At 48.7% G+C, this 17,339-nt stretch overlaps 1 protein-coding gene across 1 annotated transcript in view; it reads right to left on the bottom strand.

The window, feature by feature from the left end:
• LOC311328589 (gamma-aminobutyric acid type B receptor subunit 2-like) overlaps nucleotides 1-16,282 on the bottom strand; it is a gene marked incomplete at both ends in the record, with an annotated part of 63,312 nt that extends 47,030 nt beyond the window's left edge. The window contains 2 exons of the mRNA XM_084462536.1: nucleotides 9,036-9,206; nucleotides 16,040-16,282. Of these exons, the coding sequence (XP_084318662.1) occupies nucleotides 9,036-9,206; nucleotides 16,040-16,282 (414 nt within the window). The remainder of the gene's footprint in view (nucleotides 1-9,035; nucleotides 9,207-16,039) is intronic.
• Nucleotides 16,283-17,339: the final 1,057 nt, after the last annotated feature.

The raw sequence follows: 17,339 nt of genomic DNA, 5'->3' as shown, positions 1-17,339 counted from the left end.
AGTTCATTTTCTATTTCCAAGTAGAGATATCACCGGGCGCAGATCAAAATGGCTCTGGATCAGAGGTCTTCACGGGTCGGGTAAATCCGAGAGGACCTGAACAGGACCCGAGACCCGTACGGGTCCGGGTCCACATTCCCACGCTTTTATTATGGTCAGTTGGGTTCGGGTGGATCCGATATTACCTCGGGTCTGTTTGTCATTATGCGTAATACCCGAGAGAAACACATGACGCGAATTCAGTGAGACACGGCAGCCACCACCAGTAGCCTACCTTGTGAAAAATAAACTGAAAGAAAATGAATATAAAGAGGTCAAACCTAGCGGCAGCTTTGTGTAGCCTTATTTATTTACGGCCGTTTCATTTCCATGCTGCCACATCACAGCCTGACAAAACAGCGATTGATCCTGTCGAGATTGAGAGGATAAATTGCAATTCATCCAACTGTGATGCAACAGCATGCAAGCCAACAGCCGTGACAGCCTAAGCGATTAATGCTACTGCTACTTGCTACTACTACCTGTCGGATCCGTAAAATACCTGATCCGACTCGGGTCTCGGGTCTGTCCTACTCCTGCTCTCGGACAAAATCGGGTCCGGTATAAATATTTTAAAAAATGATCGGATTTAGTCGGATCTCGGAACGAATGTCTCGGGTCCATCTCGGTTTCGGGTCCACATTTTAGACCCGAGAAGACCTCTACTCTGGATGCAATGGACCTGAAGCCAATCAGAGCAAAGAAACATGGGTTAGTGTGTCTGCATCACATATTACACTGATCTGAGGTCAGTTAGATCCGCCATCAACGGTCTCTGTCATCTGTCACATTCGTAGTGAGTGACCCTTAGTTAGGGCTAGTTAGCTCAGTCAAGTTGAGAGATTATAAAGATATGGATCGATTCGTTATCAAACATCCTGTGACAGTGGGGACAGGAGAACAGGTGCTGGTGAATAGCAGACCTGAGAGGGAGGAGCCTGTCCACCTGGACCAGGACCAAGGGGGACAAGATGGCCACCTGGACCAGGACGAGGGGGGACAAGATGGCCACCTGGACCAGGACGAGGGGGGACAAGATGGCCACCTGGACCAGGACCAGGGGGAACAAGATGGCCGCCTGGACCAGGACCAGGGAGAACAAGATGGCCGCCTGGACCAGGACCAGGGGGAACAAGATGGCCGTCTGGACCAGGACGAGGGAGGACAAGATAGAGGAGCTGGAGATGGAGAAGATGACGAGCGAGAGGCACCACCACTGGTCATCCATCAGTAATTAACACCAGACAGAGTGTAACATGTACTAACACGCACTGCTTGTGTTTGTGTGTGTGTGTGTGTATGTGTGTGTGACTTCAGAGCAGATGTTTTGTTACTTGCTAGTCAGGGTAAATGAGTGTGTGTGTGTGTGTGTGTGAGTGTGTGTGTGTGTGTGTGTGTGTGTGTGTGTGTGTGTGTGTGCGAGCGCTCCCCGGAACATCTGTTTCCCGGCCTGTGAGTCACGTCGCCATGGATGCATTTGCGCCCTAGTAACACACACACGCACACACACACACACACACACACACACACACTCACACACACACACACACACACACACTCTGACCAGTGAGAAGCTTGTGAATTTGAGGAAACAGAATGAACCATGAAGCTGCTGGTTAGCTCAGCATGATAACTCCCTTCTGTTGTTAAGATCATCTATCTCTCTCTTCTTCTTCTCTGCATCTGTGTTTTGTGTGTGTGTGTGTGTGTGTGTGTGTGTGTGTGTGTGTGTGTGTGTGTGTGTGTGTGTGTGTGTGTGTGTGTGTGCGAGGCCTTAGCGATGGCTAGTACACCAGACCTGGATCAAATATTATATCAAGTCCTTTCAACCGAATACTACAGTAGTCCTAACAGTAATAGCATGTATCATGACCATGTAAACATATACCATGAAACCGCATATGTATATATATATATATATATATATATATATATATATATAAGCATTCCAGGCATACTAGGCATACTATCTCTGCATGTCTTAAGAAGCCCAGACCATTATCACATTCACCGTAACCTTTGATCCTTTTAATCCTCTCCTAATGTCCCCATTTCAATACGCCAGGATTGTTTGTGTACGAATTTCAGTAATGTTGATTAGAGAGTGAGGGGAGTGGGGATTAAGGTGTGTGTGTGTATGTGTGTGTGTGTGTGTGTGTGTGTGTGTGTGTGTGTGTGCAGGCACACTGATCCACATGCAATTACTCATCATTTCATTCCCTCACACACAGGTACAGTACAGTACCCGTGTGTGTCTGCCTGCACGTGTGCACAAGTGTGTGTGTATCTGTGTATGCGTGTGTTTGGGTGTGTGTGTGCAAGCGAGTGTGTATCTGTGTACGCGTGTGTTTGGGTGTGTGTGTGCAAGCGTGTGTGTATCTGTGCATGCGTGTGTGTGGGTGTGTGTGTGTGGGGGGGGGGGGGTGTGTGTGTGTGCGTGTGTGTGTGTGTGTGTGTGTGTGCGTGCTCCCCCATCCACATGCAATTACTCATCATTTCCCTCTCTCACCTCTTACTACAGTCCAGGCTGTGAAAACATGACTCTTTCATGGTCGGCTGCTAATCTAGTAATAATCCTGTGTAACCAACGGTGACCACGCCTCGCTGATGGGCGTGTATTAATAGGCTGGGATGACTTCCCGTACGGGATGACTTCCTGTACGGGATGACTTCCTGTACGGGATGACTTCCTGTACGGGATGATTTCCTGCACGGGCGCCATTCCCCCGGCATCCTCGGCGGAGGTTACGTTACGCTGGGGCTAGCGCGTCTCCGTAGGAACTGTAACCTAGCGAGGGATAGCGTCTCCGTAGGAACCAGGAGAGCGTGGCAAGCGAGGAGAGGCAGCAGCGATCGCACACACACAGAAACGCACACACACAGAAACGCACACACACAAACACAAACACACACACACACACACACAGAAACGCACACACACAGAAACGCACACACACACAAACACACACACACACACACACACACACACACACACACAGAAACGCACAAACACACACACACACACACACAGAAATGCATATACACACACACAGAAACGCGCACACACACACACACAAAGAAACGCACACACACACACACGCAGAAACGCACACACACACACAGAAACACATGCACACACACACACACAGAAACGCACACATACTGTAAACACACACACACAGAAACGCACGCGCACACGTATGCAAAAAAACACACACACACAACATTACAGTACAGTTAAATGAACACACACACTTGGTCACACAAGTATAGAAACAAGCGAACGCATGCACACATACATGGGGATGTGGTGCATGCACGGGTGCACTCTCGCATTCTCAAGCAAGGAGGTACGTGCGCTAAACAAGGGCTCAGAATGCGCAGACCGGATAAAGCACACGCGCATCGCCTCTCCGGGAACTGGCCTTGACAAATGGGTTGAATTCATCACCAGGACGCAAGCGTTGTGCTGATACTCAGCCACTGGCTGATGGTTGTATTAATGCAAGGCAAGGCAAGTTTATTTGTACCTTTCAGCAACAAGGCAATTCAAAGTGCTTTACATGAGACATTAAAAGCATCAAGACAAAGTGCAACACGTCAAAGGTCATATAAAACGAAATGCAAGATAAGGTTAAAAAAGATAGAAAAGATAGGTCTTTTCTTTATCGTATACTGAAACCTTCTCTCTCTCCACTCACTTACGTACAATGTCCTGCTGTATAGCTGCTCGCTGGCTTTTCACCAGTTGCCTTCTGAGCAAGAGACCTCATCAGCTGTCAGGGGCCCACTGTTGTGTCACCAGTCACACCTTGCACCAAAAATACGTCTCCATTTCCAACATACATTTCCTTCTTTCTCTTTCTCCCTCAAGTCGTTCTACTAACATTCTCTTGTACTTTGCAGAACATTTAAAACAAAATGCAGGTAAAATAAAATACAGGACTAAGAGTTACAGTGCAGTGTATGAATAAATATTTTTTTGATTTAATAAAAAGCTGCGGCAAAAAGCAAAGTCTTCAGTCTTGATTTAAAAGAACTGAGAGTTGCGAACACACACACACACACTCACACACACAATGACATTTCAGCTGTAGGAGCCACAGGATGTCTTATACGAGGTTTATATCGCATCAATAGCAGAACAATCACAAAGCAAAATCGTATCCAAAGATGATCCTGTATCCTCTGAACAAAGTCCGGCTACGCGCCTCTGCTCTCCGTGTGTGTGTGTGTGTGTGTGTGTGTGTACGCGCCTCTGCCCTCCCCGTGTGTGTGTGTGTGTGTGTGTGTGTGTGTGTACGCGCCTCTGCTCTCCCTGTGTGTGTGTGTGTGTACGCGCCTCTGCTCTCCCTGTGTGTGTGTGTGTGTGTGTACGCGCCTCTGCTCTCCCTGTGTGTGTGTGTGTGTGTGTGTGTACGCGCCTCTGCTCTCCCCGTGTGTGTGTGTGTGTACGCGCCTCTGCCCTCCCCGTGTGTGTGTGTGTGTGTGCGCGTGTGTGTGTGTGTGCCTCTGCCCTCCCCGTCCTCCTCTGCTTCTTTCTTCCCCGTGTCACCCGCAGATGCACACACACACACACACACACCGCTGAGCCTCGTCAGCCAGGAAGCGGGCGGAAGGCAGAGCGCCTCTTGCATATATTTGTAAATCAGGATTAAGGAGCAATCTTATGGCAGGTTGATTGAATCAGGCTGCCTGTTTCTCTCTCTCTCCCTCTCTCTCTCTCTCTCCCTCTCTCTCCCTCTCTCTCTCTTTCTCTCTCTCTCTCTCTAAGCCCCTGGGCGGCTTCAGGAGGAGAGAGATAAAGGGATTTGAGATTCCGAGAGAGAGAGAGAGAGAGAGAGAGAGAGAGAGAGAGAGAGAGAGAGAGAGAGGGAGGGAGGGAGGGAGGGAGAGAGAGAGAGAGAGAGAGGGAGGGAGGGAGGGAGGGAGGGATGGGGAAAGAGAAATAGAGATAGAGGGCTAGGGAAAGAGAGATAGAGATATAGAGAGGGAGGGAGAAGGAAAGACAGAGAGAGAGAGAGAGAGAGAGAGAGAGAGAGAGACAGAGGGCGCGTTAAGTAACTGAGCGCTCGCGCTTAGAATGCTCACTGTGAGTTTTAAAGACACTTAACGTTCAGCTCATTCTGAGCGCTGAGCAACCGTCATATGTCAAAAACATTCACTGAAAATGGCGATGCAAAAAGCAGTAGTAGGTGCATTATTCAATGTTTTGTTTTGGTGGAGGAGGAAGTGACATCCCTTCATCTATGTGACTAATTTCCTCTTCGGTCACTAAAACGGATGCCTTTAGTGTGACATCAGCACTGGAGAGGTGTACGAGCATCCTTTTGGGATCCATCTTGTTTTGTGTTCGTTCAGACTGACGGTAGTTCAGAAGTGCTCACTTGCGCTCTGAGCAGATCAGTCTCAGCGTAGTTGAGAAACCCGTTAAAGGACAATGCTCGTTTTTGACAACCTGGACCTTATTTACGACATATTATAAGACGTTTGACTCACCGAGATAACTTTGGTGTAGTTCGGAGGAATGTAGAAGAAATTTAAAATCCAGCGCGAGCCAAGTCCATGTAATGGCGGCGGACGGGGCACTGAGAATGCAGCTTCTAAAAATCTATTTTCTGCCGCGAAACGGTTGTTTTCATCAATCTGTCTTGATGAATCGCTAGTTGTGCTTACATAGAGCATAGGCCTGTTGTGTTGTTTTTCACATGCCTCTGTAATATGATTCTTTAGAAACGTCTTTAGACACGAAATAGCTTCCTCACTTGCTCCAGCACGCATGCAAAGCTGAGCCGCTCAGTTACTTAACGCACCCAGAGAGAGACCTTCTAGAGAGACCGAAGGGTCAGCGGTTCGAATCCCGGCTCCGACTGTCCACATGTCGAAGTGTCCTTGAGCAAGACACCTAACCCCAAATTGCTCCCAATGAGCAGGTTAGCACCTTGCATGGCAGCTACCGCCATTGGTGTGTGAATGTGTGTGTGAATGGGTGAATGAGAGGCCATTGTAAAGCACTTTGAGTGCCGCTAAGGTGGAAAAGCGCTATATAAGTGCAGTCCATTTACCATTTACCATTTACTTATCCTTCAGCGCCACACAGGTTGTTTTCTAACCAGCCTCAAAGAATGCAGCTCTCTGAGTTCTCTGAATAGAACCGTGGTTCCGTCGTCAAACGTTACCCAGACACGGGAGAAGATGATTTTTCATTTGAATGCTCTAAAAGTTATATACAACTCTGGCTGACCACTGACCATACCTGTCGGTCTGGTTGACTGGTGAAAGACTTTCTCCACACTGAGCCCAAATGGCCCCGCGCAGATGTTGGCTCAGAAACAAATACATTTGAAATACATCAGTACTGAGTCTAGGGTAGTACTGAGTCTAGGGTAGTACTGAGTCTAGGGTAGTAATGAGTCTAGGGTAGTACTGAGTCTAGGGTAGTACTGAGTCTAGGGTAGTACTGAGTCTAGGATAGTAATGAGTCTAGGGTAGTAATGAGTCTAGGGTAGTACTGAGTCTAGGGTAGTAATGAGTCTAGGGTAGTACTGAGTCTAGGATAGTACTGAGTCTAGTGTAGTACTGAGTCTAGGGTAGTACTGATTCTAGGGTAGTACTGAGTCTAGGGTAGTACAGAGCCTAGGGTAGTACTGAGCCTAGGGAAGTACTGAGTCTAGGGTAGTACAGAGCCTAGGGTAGTACTGAGTCTAGTGTAGTACTGAGTCTAGGGTAGTACTGATTCTAGGGTAGTACTGAGTCTAGGGTAGTACTGAGTCTAGGGTAGTACTGAGTCTAGGGTAGTACTGAGCCTAGGATAGTACTGAGTCTAGGGTAGTACTGAGTCTAGGGTAGTACTGATTCTAGGGTAGTACTGAGTCTAGGGTAGTACTGAGTCTAGGGTTGTACTGAGTCTAGGATAGTACTGAGTCTAGGGTAGTACTGAGTCTAGGGTAGTACTGAGTCTAGGATAGTACTGAGTCTAGGGTAGTACTGAGTCTAGGGTAGTACTGAGTCTAGGGTAGTATTGAGTCTAGGGTAGTACTGAGTCGAGTGTAGTACTGAGCCTAGGGTAGTACTGAGCCTAGGATAGTACTGAGTCTAGGGTAGTACTGAGCCTAGGATAGTACTGAGTCGAGGGTAGTACTGAGTCTAGGATAGTACTGAGTCTAGGGTAGTACTGAGTCTAGGGTAGTACTGAGCCTAGGGTAGTACTGAGTCTAGGATAGTACTGAGTCTAGGGTAGTACTGTGCCTAGGATAGTACTGAGTCTAGGGTAGTACTGAGTCTAGGGTAGTACTGAGTCTAGGGTAGTACTGAGTCTAGGGTAGTACTGAGTCTAGGATAGTACTGAGTCTAGGATAGTACTGAGTCTAGGGTAGTACTGAGCCTAGGGTAGTACTGAGTCTAGTGTAGTACTGATTCTAGGGTAGTACTGAGTCTAGTGTAGTGCTGGCTCTAGGGTAGTACTGAGTCTAGGGTAGTACTGAGTCTAGTGTAGTACTGAGTCTAGTGTAGTACTGATTCTAGGGTAGTACTGAGTCTAGGGTAGTATTGAGTCTAGTGTAGTACTGAGTCTAGGGTAGTACTGAGTCTAGGGTAGTAATGAGCCTAGGGTAGTACTGAGTCTAGGGTAGTAATTAGTCTAGGGTAGTACAGAGCCTAGGATAGTACTGAGTCTAGGGTAGTACTGAGTCTAGGGTAGTACTGAGTCTAGGGTAGTATTGAGTCTAGTGTAGTACTGAGTCTAGGGTAGTACTGAGTCTAGGGTAGTACTGAGTCTAGGATAGTACTGAGTCTAGGATAGTACTGAGTCTAGGGTAGTACTGAGTCTAGGGTAGTACTGAGTCTAGGGTAGTACTGAGACTAGGATAGTACTGAGTCTAGGGTAGTACTGAGCCTAGGATAGTACTGAGCCTAGGATAGTACTGAGCCTAGGGTAGTACTGTCTAGGGTAGTACTGAGTCTAGGGTAGTACTGAGTCTAGGGTAGTAATGAGCCTAGGGTAGTACTGAGTCTAGGGTAGTAATTAGTCTAGGGTAGTACAGAGCCTAGGATAGTACTGAGTCTAGGGTAGTACTGAGTCTAGGGTAGTACTGAGTCTAGGGTAGTATTGAGTCTAGTGTAGTACTGAGTCTAGGGTAGTACTGAGACTAGGATAGTACTGAGTCTAGGGTAGTACTGAGACTAGGATAGTACTGAGTCTAGGATAGTACTGAGTCTAGGGTAGTACTGAGCCTAGGGTAGTACTGAGTCTAGGGTAGTACTGAGTCTAGGGCAGTACTGAGTCTAGGGTAGTACTGAGCCTAGGGTAGTATTGAGTCTAGGGTAGTACTGAGTCTAGGGAAGTACTGAGTCTAGGGTAGTACTGAGTCTAGGGTAGTACTGAGTCGAGTGTAGTACTGAGTCTAGGGTAGTACTGAGTCTAGGGTAGTACTGAGTCGAGTGTAGTACTGAGTCTAGGATAGTACTGAGTCTAGGGTAGTACTGAGTCTAGGGTAGTAATGAGTCGAGTGTAGTACTGAGTCTAGGGTAGTACTGAGTCTAGGGTAGTACTGAGTCTAGGATAGTACTGAGTCTAGGGTAGTACTGAGTCTAGGGTAGTACTGAGTCTAGTGTAGTACTGAGTCTAGGGTAGTACTGAGTCTAGGGTAGTACTGAGTCTAGGGTAGTATTGAGTCTAGGGTAGTATTGAGTCTAGGATAGTACTGAGTCTAGGGTAATACTGAGTCTAGGGTAGTACTGAGTCTAGGGTAGTACTGAGTCTAGGGTAGTACTGAGTCTAGGATAGTACTGAGTCTAGGGTAGTACTGAGTCTAGGGTAGTAATGAGTCTAGGGTAGTACTGAGTCTAGGGTAGTACTGAGTCTAGGGTAGTACTGAGTCTAGGGTAGTACTGGGTCTAGGATAGTACTGAGTCTAGGGTAGTACTGAGCCTAGGGTAGTACTGAGTCTAGGGTAGTACAGAGCCTAGGGTAGTACTGAGACTAGGGTAGTACTGACCTCAGAGAAACGCTGTACGTCCTGGGTCAGTGTCCCGACGCGGCTCCAGTTGTAGTAGTTGAGAAACTTCACCACGGCAGGGTTCACCGCGTTGTCCGACGGAACCGTCCGGAAGAAGTTGGGGTACTTCTTCTTATCGGCCAGAACCGGAGTCGTCGCTGCGAAGGAGAGCTGGAGAGAGAGGAGAGACGTGACTGACGGGTCTCTCTGGGTGGTTTGAACACTGCGTTGATTTGATAAAGGGTTAGGTAGAGTCTACTGCATTTTGAAAATGAACAGAATCTACTGAAGGTAAGGATTCAAGTCCACGGTTGACCTTCAGATGAGCTTCACACACACACGCACACACACACACCTATTTATTACACACACACACATGCACACACGCACGCAAACGCACACACACACACCTATTTATTACACACACACACACATGCACACACGCACGCAAACGCACACACACACACACACACACACACACACACAAAAACGTATGGCTGGAAAGACTGAGTCCAGTCTTAGGGTGTGAACAAATCAACACTCTCACATGTCCCTAGAAACGTCAGGGATGCTCACACCTTGGCAGGTGCCCACAGTGACGAGAGCTGTAAATGTTTGGTGAGAGTGACAGCCCACTGTGACACCCAGCATGCCTGACTGACTGACTGACTGACTGACTGACTGACTGACTGGCTGACTGACTGGCTGACTGACTGACTGAGTGACTGACTGACTGACTGACTGACTGACTGACTGACTGACTGACTGACTGGCTGACTGACTGACTGACTGACTGACTGACTGACTGACTGACTGACTGACTGACTGACTGACTGACTGACTGGCTGACTGACTGAAAGAGTGTGGATGTATGTTTAGGATACAGAGATGGAAATAGAGAGGGTGTGTGTGTGTGTGTGTGTGTGTGTGTGTGTGTGTGTGTGTGTGTGTGTGTGTGTGTGTGTGTTTGTGTCTGGGTGTGCATGTGTGTGTGCGTATGTGTGCGCGTGCGTGCGTGCGTGCGTGCGTGCGTGTGTGTGTGTGTGTGTGTGTGTGAGAGAGAGAGAGAGAGGTTTTCACAATTGATCTGTGAGAGTTAAAAGCATTTCCCCTCTCACTGGATGACATGTACTCAGTTTGGATTAAGTTCTGCTGCTGCTGATTTTTTTCTGCCAGAAAAGTTGAATACAAATGTCCTGAAGCTCAAGGATTAATTGAGGGACCATTTTAAAAACACCTCACATCTTCAGTTTAAAAACTGCTACCTAATGTGAGCAAATTTCAATGTTCAGGTTCTTGTGAAAAACACGTTTACGAAGGTAAACATTTCTGCATCCCTACTTCAAACATCACAAACGTAAGAACTAATATTATACAACGGTATAGATCCGGTCCATTGTCTCTATTGGTCAGTTTGCATTCCAGCCGTGGCGATAACCACGATATCCCCACGCTAAAATGGCATGTTCGCACATCTTTTAATATCAATCCACCTCGTATAAGTCGCCATGGCAATGTCCAGATCAACGTTTACAAAGATGTGCTGCAGCATTGTCGTTGCCTGGCAACGTACCCTTTTTCAGCGGAAGTATTCGCCAGGCTACGGCGTTGATTTTTTTTTAAATTGCGTAAAAGTGTATTTACAAAATACTTCTTCTATATCAGAAACCATTCTGTCATATTCAAGTTTATTGGCCACATACACCCCGGGGCAGCGCATGCGCTTGGCATACAAGGCAATGGGCTAGGGCGCCGAGGCACTAGGGGCGCGCGGACAATCCCAACACGCTAGCCCCGCTCAACAAGTTTCCTGACAATCGGAATCGTCCGCTAGCACCCCCCTCCCCAAAACTCCCGATGATCTGAATGGTCCAGTAGCACCCCCCCCCCCCCCCCCTCCCCCCTCAACAAAGCTCCCGATGATCTGAATGGTCCAGTAGCACACCCCCCCCCCCCTCAACAAAGCTCCCGATGATCTGAATGGTCCAGTAGCACACCCCCCCCCCCCTCAACAAACCTCCCGATGATCTGAATGGTCCAGTAGCACACCCCCCCCCCCCCCTCAACAAACCTCCCGATGATCTGAATGGTCCAGTAGCACCCCACCGCTCAACTACTTGCCGGGGCGCACTGTCGTTATTCTGTCTAGGGCGGCCAAATGCCTCCTACAGGGCCTGCATACATCCTTCAACCTGGGAAGTATTTTTTTCTTTAGCTCCTAGATTGTGCACACACTAAGCAATATTGTAGTTTTTCTCTTCAAAGTCAATCTCCGGGGAGCTAACGCGACGCGTCTGGACATGTCCGTGCCATCTTGGTCATTCCAGTATCGGTGTATTGACCAGCTAACCCATTTCTCTGTGCTTTTTCAGCGATCTGGACTGAACGCTGTTATGTCATGTCGAGGTGCACTCCCAGGATTCAGCTGCACTACACCGATCTAATCATGTCACACTCCACTGGGCTGACTGCAGCGTTCTGGCTCTCGAACACACACACACACACACACACACACACACACACACACACACCCACACACACACACGGCGTCCATTTCCATACTAATCAACTCTCTCCCACTTTCTCCCACACCAGCCTCTCAATTTTCCCTGAATAGAAATGGCTGTAATTAATTTCTGTGTTCAGACGACTCGCAGGTGTGCACACACTCCACCAGCCTGCCGCCATGACGGCAGACAGACAAAGATCCCCGCCTTGCTTCACGCATGATACCGGAACACATCACCACAATTACAAGTAAACAATTTACCACTGCTCACTGAAACGTGAACCGCGAGGGGAGGGAGGGAGGCGACTCTCCTGAACACAACGGCAAACGCTGCCTCATAGACCTACCGTCTTTATAGTCAACGCCACTGTAGCTGGACAAGAAAGAACTTCCGGAATATTCTGTTCGGAGGCGGGCGGCCATGTTTGTTTAGCGAGCGGCAGGGACACGAACCAATCAGGGGCTGCTTTCCACTGTGGTACGGAAAAGCAGTTAAAATGCAGTGCCTGATTGGCCCGGTATGGTCTGGATTTTGGGATAATGGCTCTGGAGGAGGCGAAGGCCAGACCGTTCTGCGTTAGTGAAACAGAATGTGAGCTTGTGAGAACGGGATGGTCGTACCAGGCTAGATCAGTCAGGCCACATTCCCATTCAGACCCAGTTCCACCCGGCAGATATTTGATCACAAGCGTTTATCTAATTTGGACAATCACAACCGTTTATCTAATATAGACAATCAAAACTGTTTATCTAATTTGGACAATCACAAGTGTTTATCTAATATAGGGCAGGTTTGATACAACGTCTGGACCCATTTGATACGATGATACAACAACAAACCCACATTTCGTTGCTCTGATTGGATATTGTTCTGTCTAATCGTGTCAAGAGGCATTTTGGTCTGCAACTGTTGATAACGCCCCTTTTTTTTAAAAAAATATTTAAAAAAATACTCTGCAGCTCCGGAACCTTCGTATTGTTGCAAATTGGGTCTGGCATAGCCAAGCACCTAGTTGGGATCTGCTCACTAACAATACAAACCTACAGGTAACCCTGTGGCCCCTACATCCAACCCTGTGCTACCTAACCCCAGCGTCCAGCAAACCCTCACTACGCCACACGCTGCTCCCTGGACTAAAGACCTGTTGAGTTTGTGTTGTTGGCAAACCCATCAGCGAAGGCCTGGAAACAACGCATGGATTACAACCGCCAATGAAGTGAGGAAAAACCCTTTATCTCCCCACCGCGGCGTAATCCCACATCACCCACCCCTCTTAAAACAGGTTTAAAGGGTCTTTCCTCTGTTGTTTTAATCTCCGTTTAGCTAAGGCTGTTTGCTTCACCCACACTGGGAGAAGCTCACACTCTCCTCCAATGAGAGCGCAGGTTTTTCCCTCCAAACACATTGATTGGCTCAGATCCTTCCTTAGACAGCTGAAGGAGGGGAGGGGCTTAGCAGTCAGGAGAGTGTCAGGATAGTCTGGTCAGTGTTATAGGTTAATGGATGTAGGTTTTGCGGATAAACCTTGTCATATTTTGCTGCCCAATAAGTGGTGCCGATTCATGCGGTCGGCCAATCCAGACTACGCGAAAAAACAACAACCTAGCAACCGCTCCGCTGAAGACGATTGTGATTGGTTTAAAGAAAAAGAGCGCCCCCCACCTTATCCCCGAATGGTAATGAGTGCAGCCAGACCTTTTTCCAGCACTGGCACAGCGTAAAAGAAGTGTGGAGATACACATATAAGTCCGGCTAAGCGAGACTAGGGTTAGGGTTAGGGTCAGGGTCAGGAGAGTGTCCACTCCAGCTGGGCCAAACCTGTTTTTCTTTCTCTCTTTCTTGATGGAGAACAATGACAAATCAGAGACACTGAAAAGAAAGGAGTTCAAATCCAGCTCACTAAAATCCCCAGTCTTTATTTAAAAACGCAGAGCTGTATTCAATGGGAAGACCGAAAATAGTTCACTATATCACACATCTCACCGTGCTGCGTTATGTAACGCCACCCAATCTGGGCTGTTGAAATGGGACGGCCTTTTTTACAGTGCTCTTCACTGGTACGGTCTCTATCTCTCCCCCATATACACATAGTGAGGATGTAACACACACACACACACACACGCACACACAGTTAATTAGAGCTTCAGAGACGGCTGCTGACGGGCCCTGTCCTGTCTCTCTCTCTCTCTCAAGGTCACAGACAGGCCCTGTCCTGTCTCTCTCTCTCAAGGTCACAGACAGGCCCTGTCCTGTCTCTCTCTCTCTCAAGGTCACAGACGCACCGGTAATAGAAGTGGGATCTCCAGCCCCGCGGCCGTAGCCAATATCCCAGCCAATCACTGATATGATTGCAGAGGTGATCTATCAGGACACTCCGCACACACACACACACACACACACACACACACACACACGCGTCATCGCCCTCCATTTTGGCCGAGCATGAAGCCCGGCTGCTTCCCCCCGTTCCGACCTCCTCACCCCTGTCACGCAAAAGCCAGAAGGACGATTCATACATTAATTCAAGAGGGCGAGAGACAGAGGAATAAGAGGGAGAAAGAGAGCGAAAGGTGCGCTGCTGGAGGGATTGACAAGATGGCTACTGCAGATTCTCCGGAGCGCGCCCCTGGGAACGGCTGCCGGGGGCGAACGAGGTCTCGCGTATCAGATCCTCTGACACACAACTGATCCGGGGTCTCGTAGGTGGCGGAGTCAATAGATAGCGTTTCGTTCTCATTAAAGTCCCTAAGCCAATTTCACTGACTGACACTTTGCTGAGTATGGACAAGGCAGCGCTGCATCTTCTTAAGCAAATCCACTGCAGACTAACACGGAGCTTATCTTTTCCAAAATGTCCCTTTCCGCAAGCGGCTAATTGCTTTAAACCACAATAATAATCATTATCTTATGAGAGTTAACGATTCTTTGTTTGGCTGTTTGACTCATTATAGCTAATGCTAAGACAGGCCATCTTAGTGCTGCTCGATGTTTGGCTAAAGAAACAACTAGACAAAAGCTTAACCCCGAAAAACGCTAACCTCCCCAAAAAACGTTCTGGTCGTTAGCAACCTCTAAAAATAACCTGCGCCCCGGGGTGATGTAACAGTTGGTTGGGGGGCGCATTATAAATAAAAATAACATAACATAACATACAGAAACATAACCCGCCTGACCTTTCTGGAAATCGATCCTGCAAACATAACATTGAGATGAGTTTTGTGAGGACAAGGGCACACGAGGGTGGGATAGATCAATGGGGTGATCAGCTGTTAGTGCTATAGTAGTGCCGCTCGACCTTGGGGTTTTATGGACATGCTAATGAGTTTTTATTTAAATAAGGCTAGACACGGACAGGCTAGAGTATAGGCAGATACTCCAGCACCCACGCCATCATACGGTTGTACTATGCAATATGTACTGTACATAAGAATACAGTAAGGCAAGGCAAGGCAAGTTTATTTATATAGCACATTTCAGCCACAGGGCAATTCAAGGTGCTTTACATGAGACATCAAAAGCATTAAAACAAAAAGCAAGACATTATAGACATTTAAAACAAAAGGCAGGACAAATTAAAAGCATTAAAACAAAAAGCAAGTCATTCGCAGTACATGCGATCCTAAGGTTTTCAAATCACAGCCTTTTCTACTTGGTAGTATTTTAACAGTCGTATTTTGAAAGGCTTGTGTTCACACGGTTGACCCTTGTCAGGTGAGGGTACATGTACAGTTAACAGTACACTGCACAATGACCACAGACTATAATTCTTAGTTACTACTCCAGTTAGCCAACATGAATGTTATTTCATCTAAATTTACCATTTTATCAATACAAGAGTACTTGGACACAAGTTCCTCACCTTCACACATTGACTAAGAACCGAGATTAAATATCGATTATCCATAAATTAGGGGCACGAACAGCACAATCAATATTTGGCACACACTGACAATTTATAACAACTTAAAATACACACAAAGGTGCTGTAGGATTCTCGTTGTGACCCTGCTTTATTCTCTCTCTTAGTACTGCCAGTGATAGGATCTGAGGTTTTGGGGGAAATGTGAGTGGAAGGGCAAATCAGCCGGGGCTGATGGGATATCGATGGAACATTATTAGCGCCCCTAGATCACCGACAGGGATGGATGACCTGGGCCAATTCCCAAAATGCAATGTTGTTCACTTTCCACACTGACATTATCCAGCGGTAAGCAAGTTAGAAGATATACTGCTCCACCGTGATGGGGGACAACACGCGCGTTCGCCGCCTCCCGCTTCCCGCCTCCCTCCTCCCTCCCGCTTCCTGTTCACCGCCTCCCGCTTCCCGCCTCCCTCCTCTCTCCCGCTTCCCACCTCCCACTTCCCGCCTCCCTCCTCCCTCCCGCTTCCCGTTCACCGCCTCCCGCTTCCCGCCTCCCTCCTCCCTCCTCCCTCCTCTCTCCCGCTTCCCGCTTCCCACCTCCCACTTCCTGCCTCCCGCTTCCCGCTTCTCGCCTCCGGCTTCCCGCCTCCCTCCGGCTTCCCGCCTCCCGCTTCCCGTTCACCGCCTCCCGCTTCCCGCCTCTCGCCTCCGGCTTCCCAACTCCCGCCTCCCTCCCGCTTCCCACCTCCCGCCTCCCTCTCGCTTCCCACCTCCCACTTCCCGCCTCTCGCCTCCGGCTTCCCACCTCCCGCCTCCCTCCCGCTTCCCGCCTCCCGCTTCCCGGACGGCTGGCGGGGCACACAGCTGCCGCGCATCGGCTGACGGGACAAAAACCCCTAACACCAGGGCTCCGCTCACGGCCAATTACCCCTAGTGTGCACACCTGTAGCTCGTTGAGATAACCGGCCCAGGTGGCAAAAAACGAGCCAGATAGAAAGTCACTAGTGGAGAGGTAGGGGCGTGGAGAGGGAGGGGGGGGGCTACTGAGATGGGTGAGAGCTGAACTCCGCCGACCATTTTTGTGGTAGTCAACAAACCACGGTCCACCGTGTCTCTCCACAGCTAGCCGCTGAGAGTTCCAGGTGAAAGCCCCAGGAACGAGCTCTCGGCAGGGGAAGAATTTCCTCTCCACTTTTCGTTCGATTTCAGCTTTTGAAGCAGTTTGTAGGGAATAAAGGCCTCCTGCGGCGGCTTGTGAAGAATAAAAGTGTCCCGTGGGCTAGAATCTGCTCTGGTGTTGAGTTCCGTTTGCAAGTTGTGTGTGTGTGTGTGTGCGTCTCTCCTGGTGACAGCCAGCGGCTACTGTACCACCGTACAGGGCGGTTACCACCATGACGGCCCCAGACCTTTCCTTCAAAACACACACGTGGCGGAGTGAACGACTGTGCGCTGAGCGAAACCGGTAACCTCGCCTAACACCGTGTCCTAACTACACGCGACGCGAGCGAGCGTCAGCGACAAAATGCGTTCCATTGCTTTGTTTTCTATTATGTCCTAACTGGACGCGAGCGACGCAGCGCGAAGCGGCGCAACGTTTTAACTGCCCTTTTGACGCTCGCCCTGTTCCTATTTTCCTCCTGTCGCTCGCGGTGACAGGCGTTCGTTCTTTAACTGTCTTCAGTTGGGAATATAGACAAATGACGTAACAGAAGAGGAAATTTAACGGTTTCAGTTAGGACAGCAAGCATGCGATGTTGCGTTCTGTTGCTCGCGTTGCAAGCAGTTAGGACACGGTGTAAGTGTTGATACAGACGTCTCCTCCATCCCTCATCTGCTTCCAGGCTGACACCTCGGACCCCAAGCGGAGAGGGCTAATGGCGGATCTGTTGATCGGGAAGTAGCGGGGTGGTCCGAGCTCATTCAATATTTACA

This window comes from Borostomias antarcticus (genome assembly GCF_949987555.1).
Source record: "Borostomias antarcticus genome assembly, contig: scaffold_304, whole genome shotgun sequence".
NCBI classification, from domain to species: domain Eukaryota; kingdom Metazoa; phylum Chordata; class Actinopteri; order Stomiiformes; family Stomiidae; genus Borostomias; species Borostomias antarcticus.
Note: the sequence above shows the minus strand (reverse complement) of the source record. Positions and strands in the feature narration are given on the sequence as shown.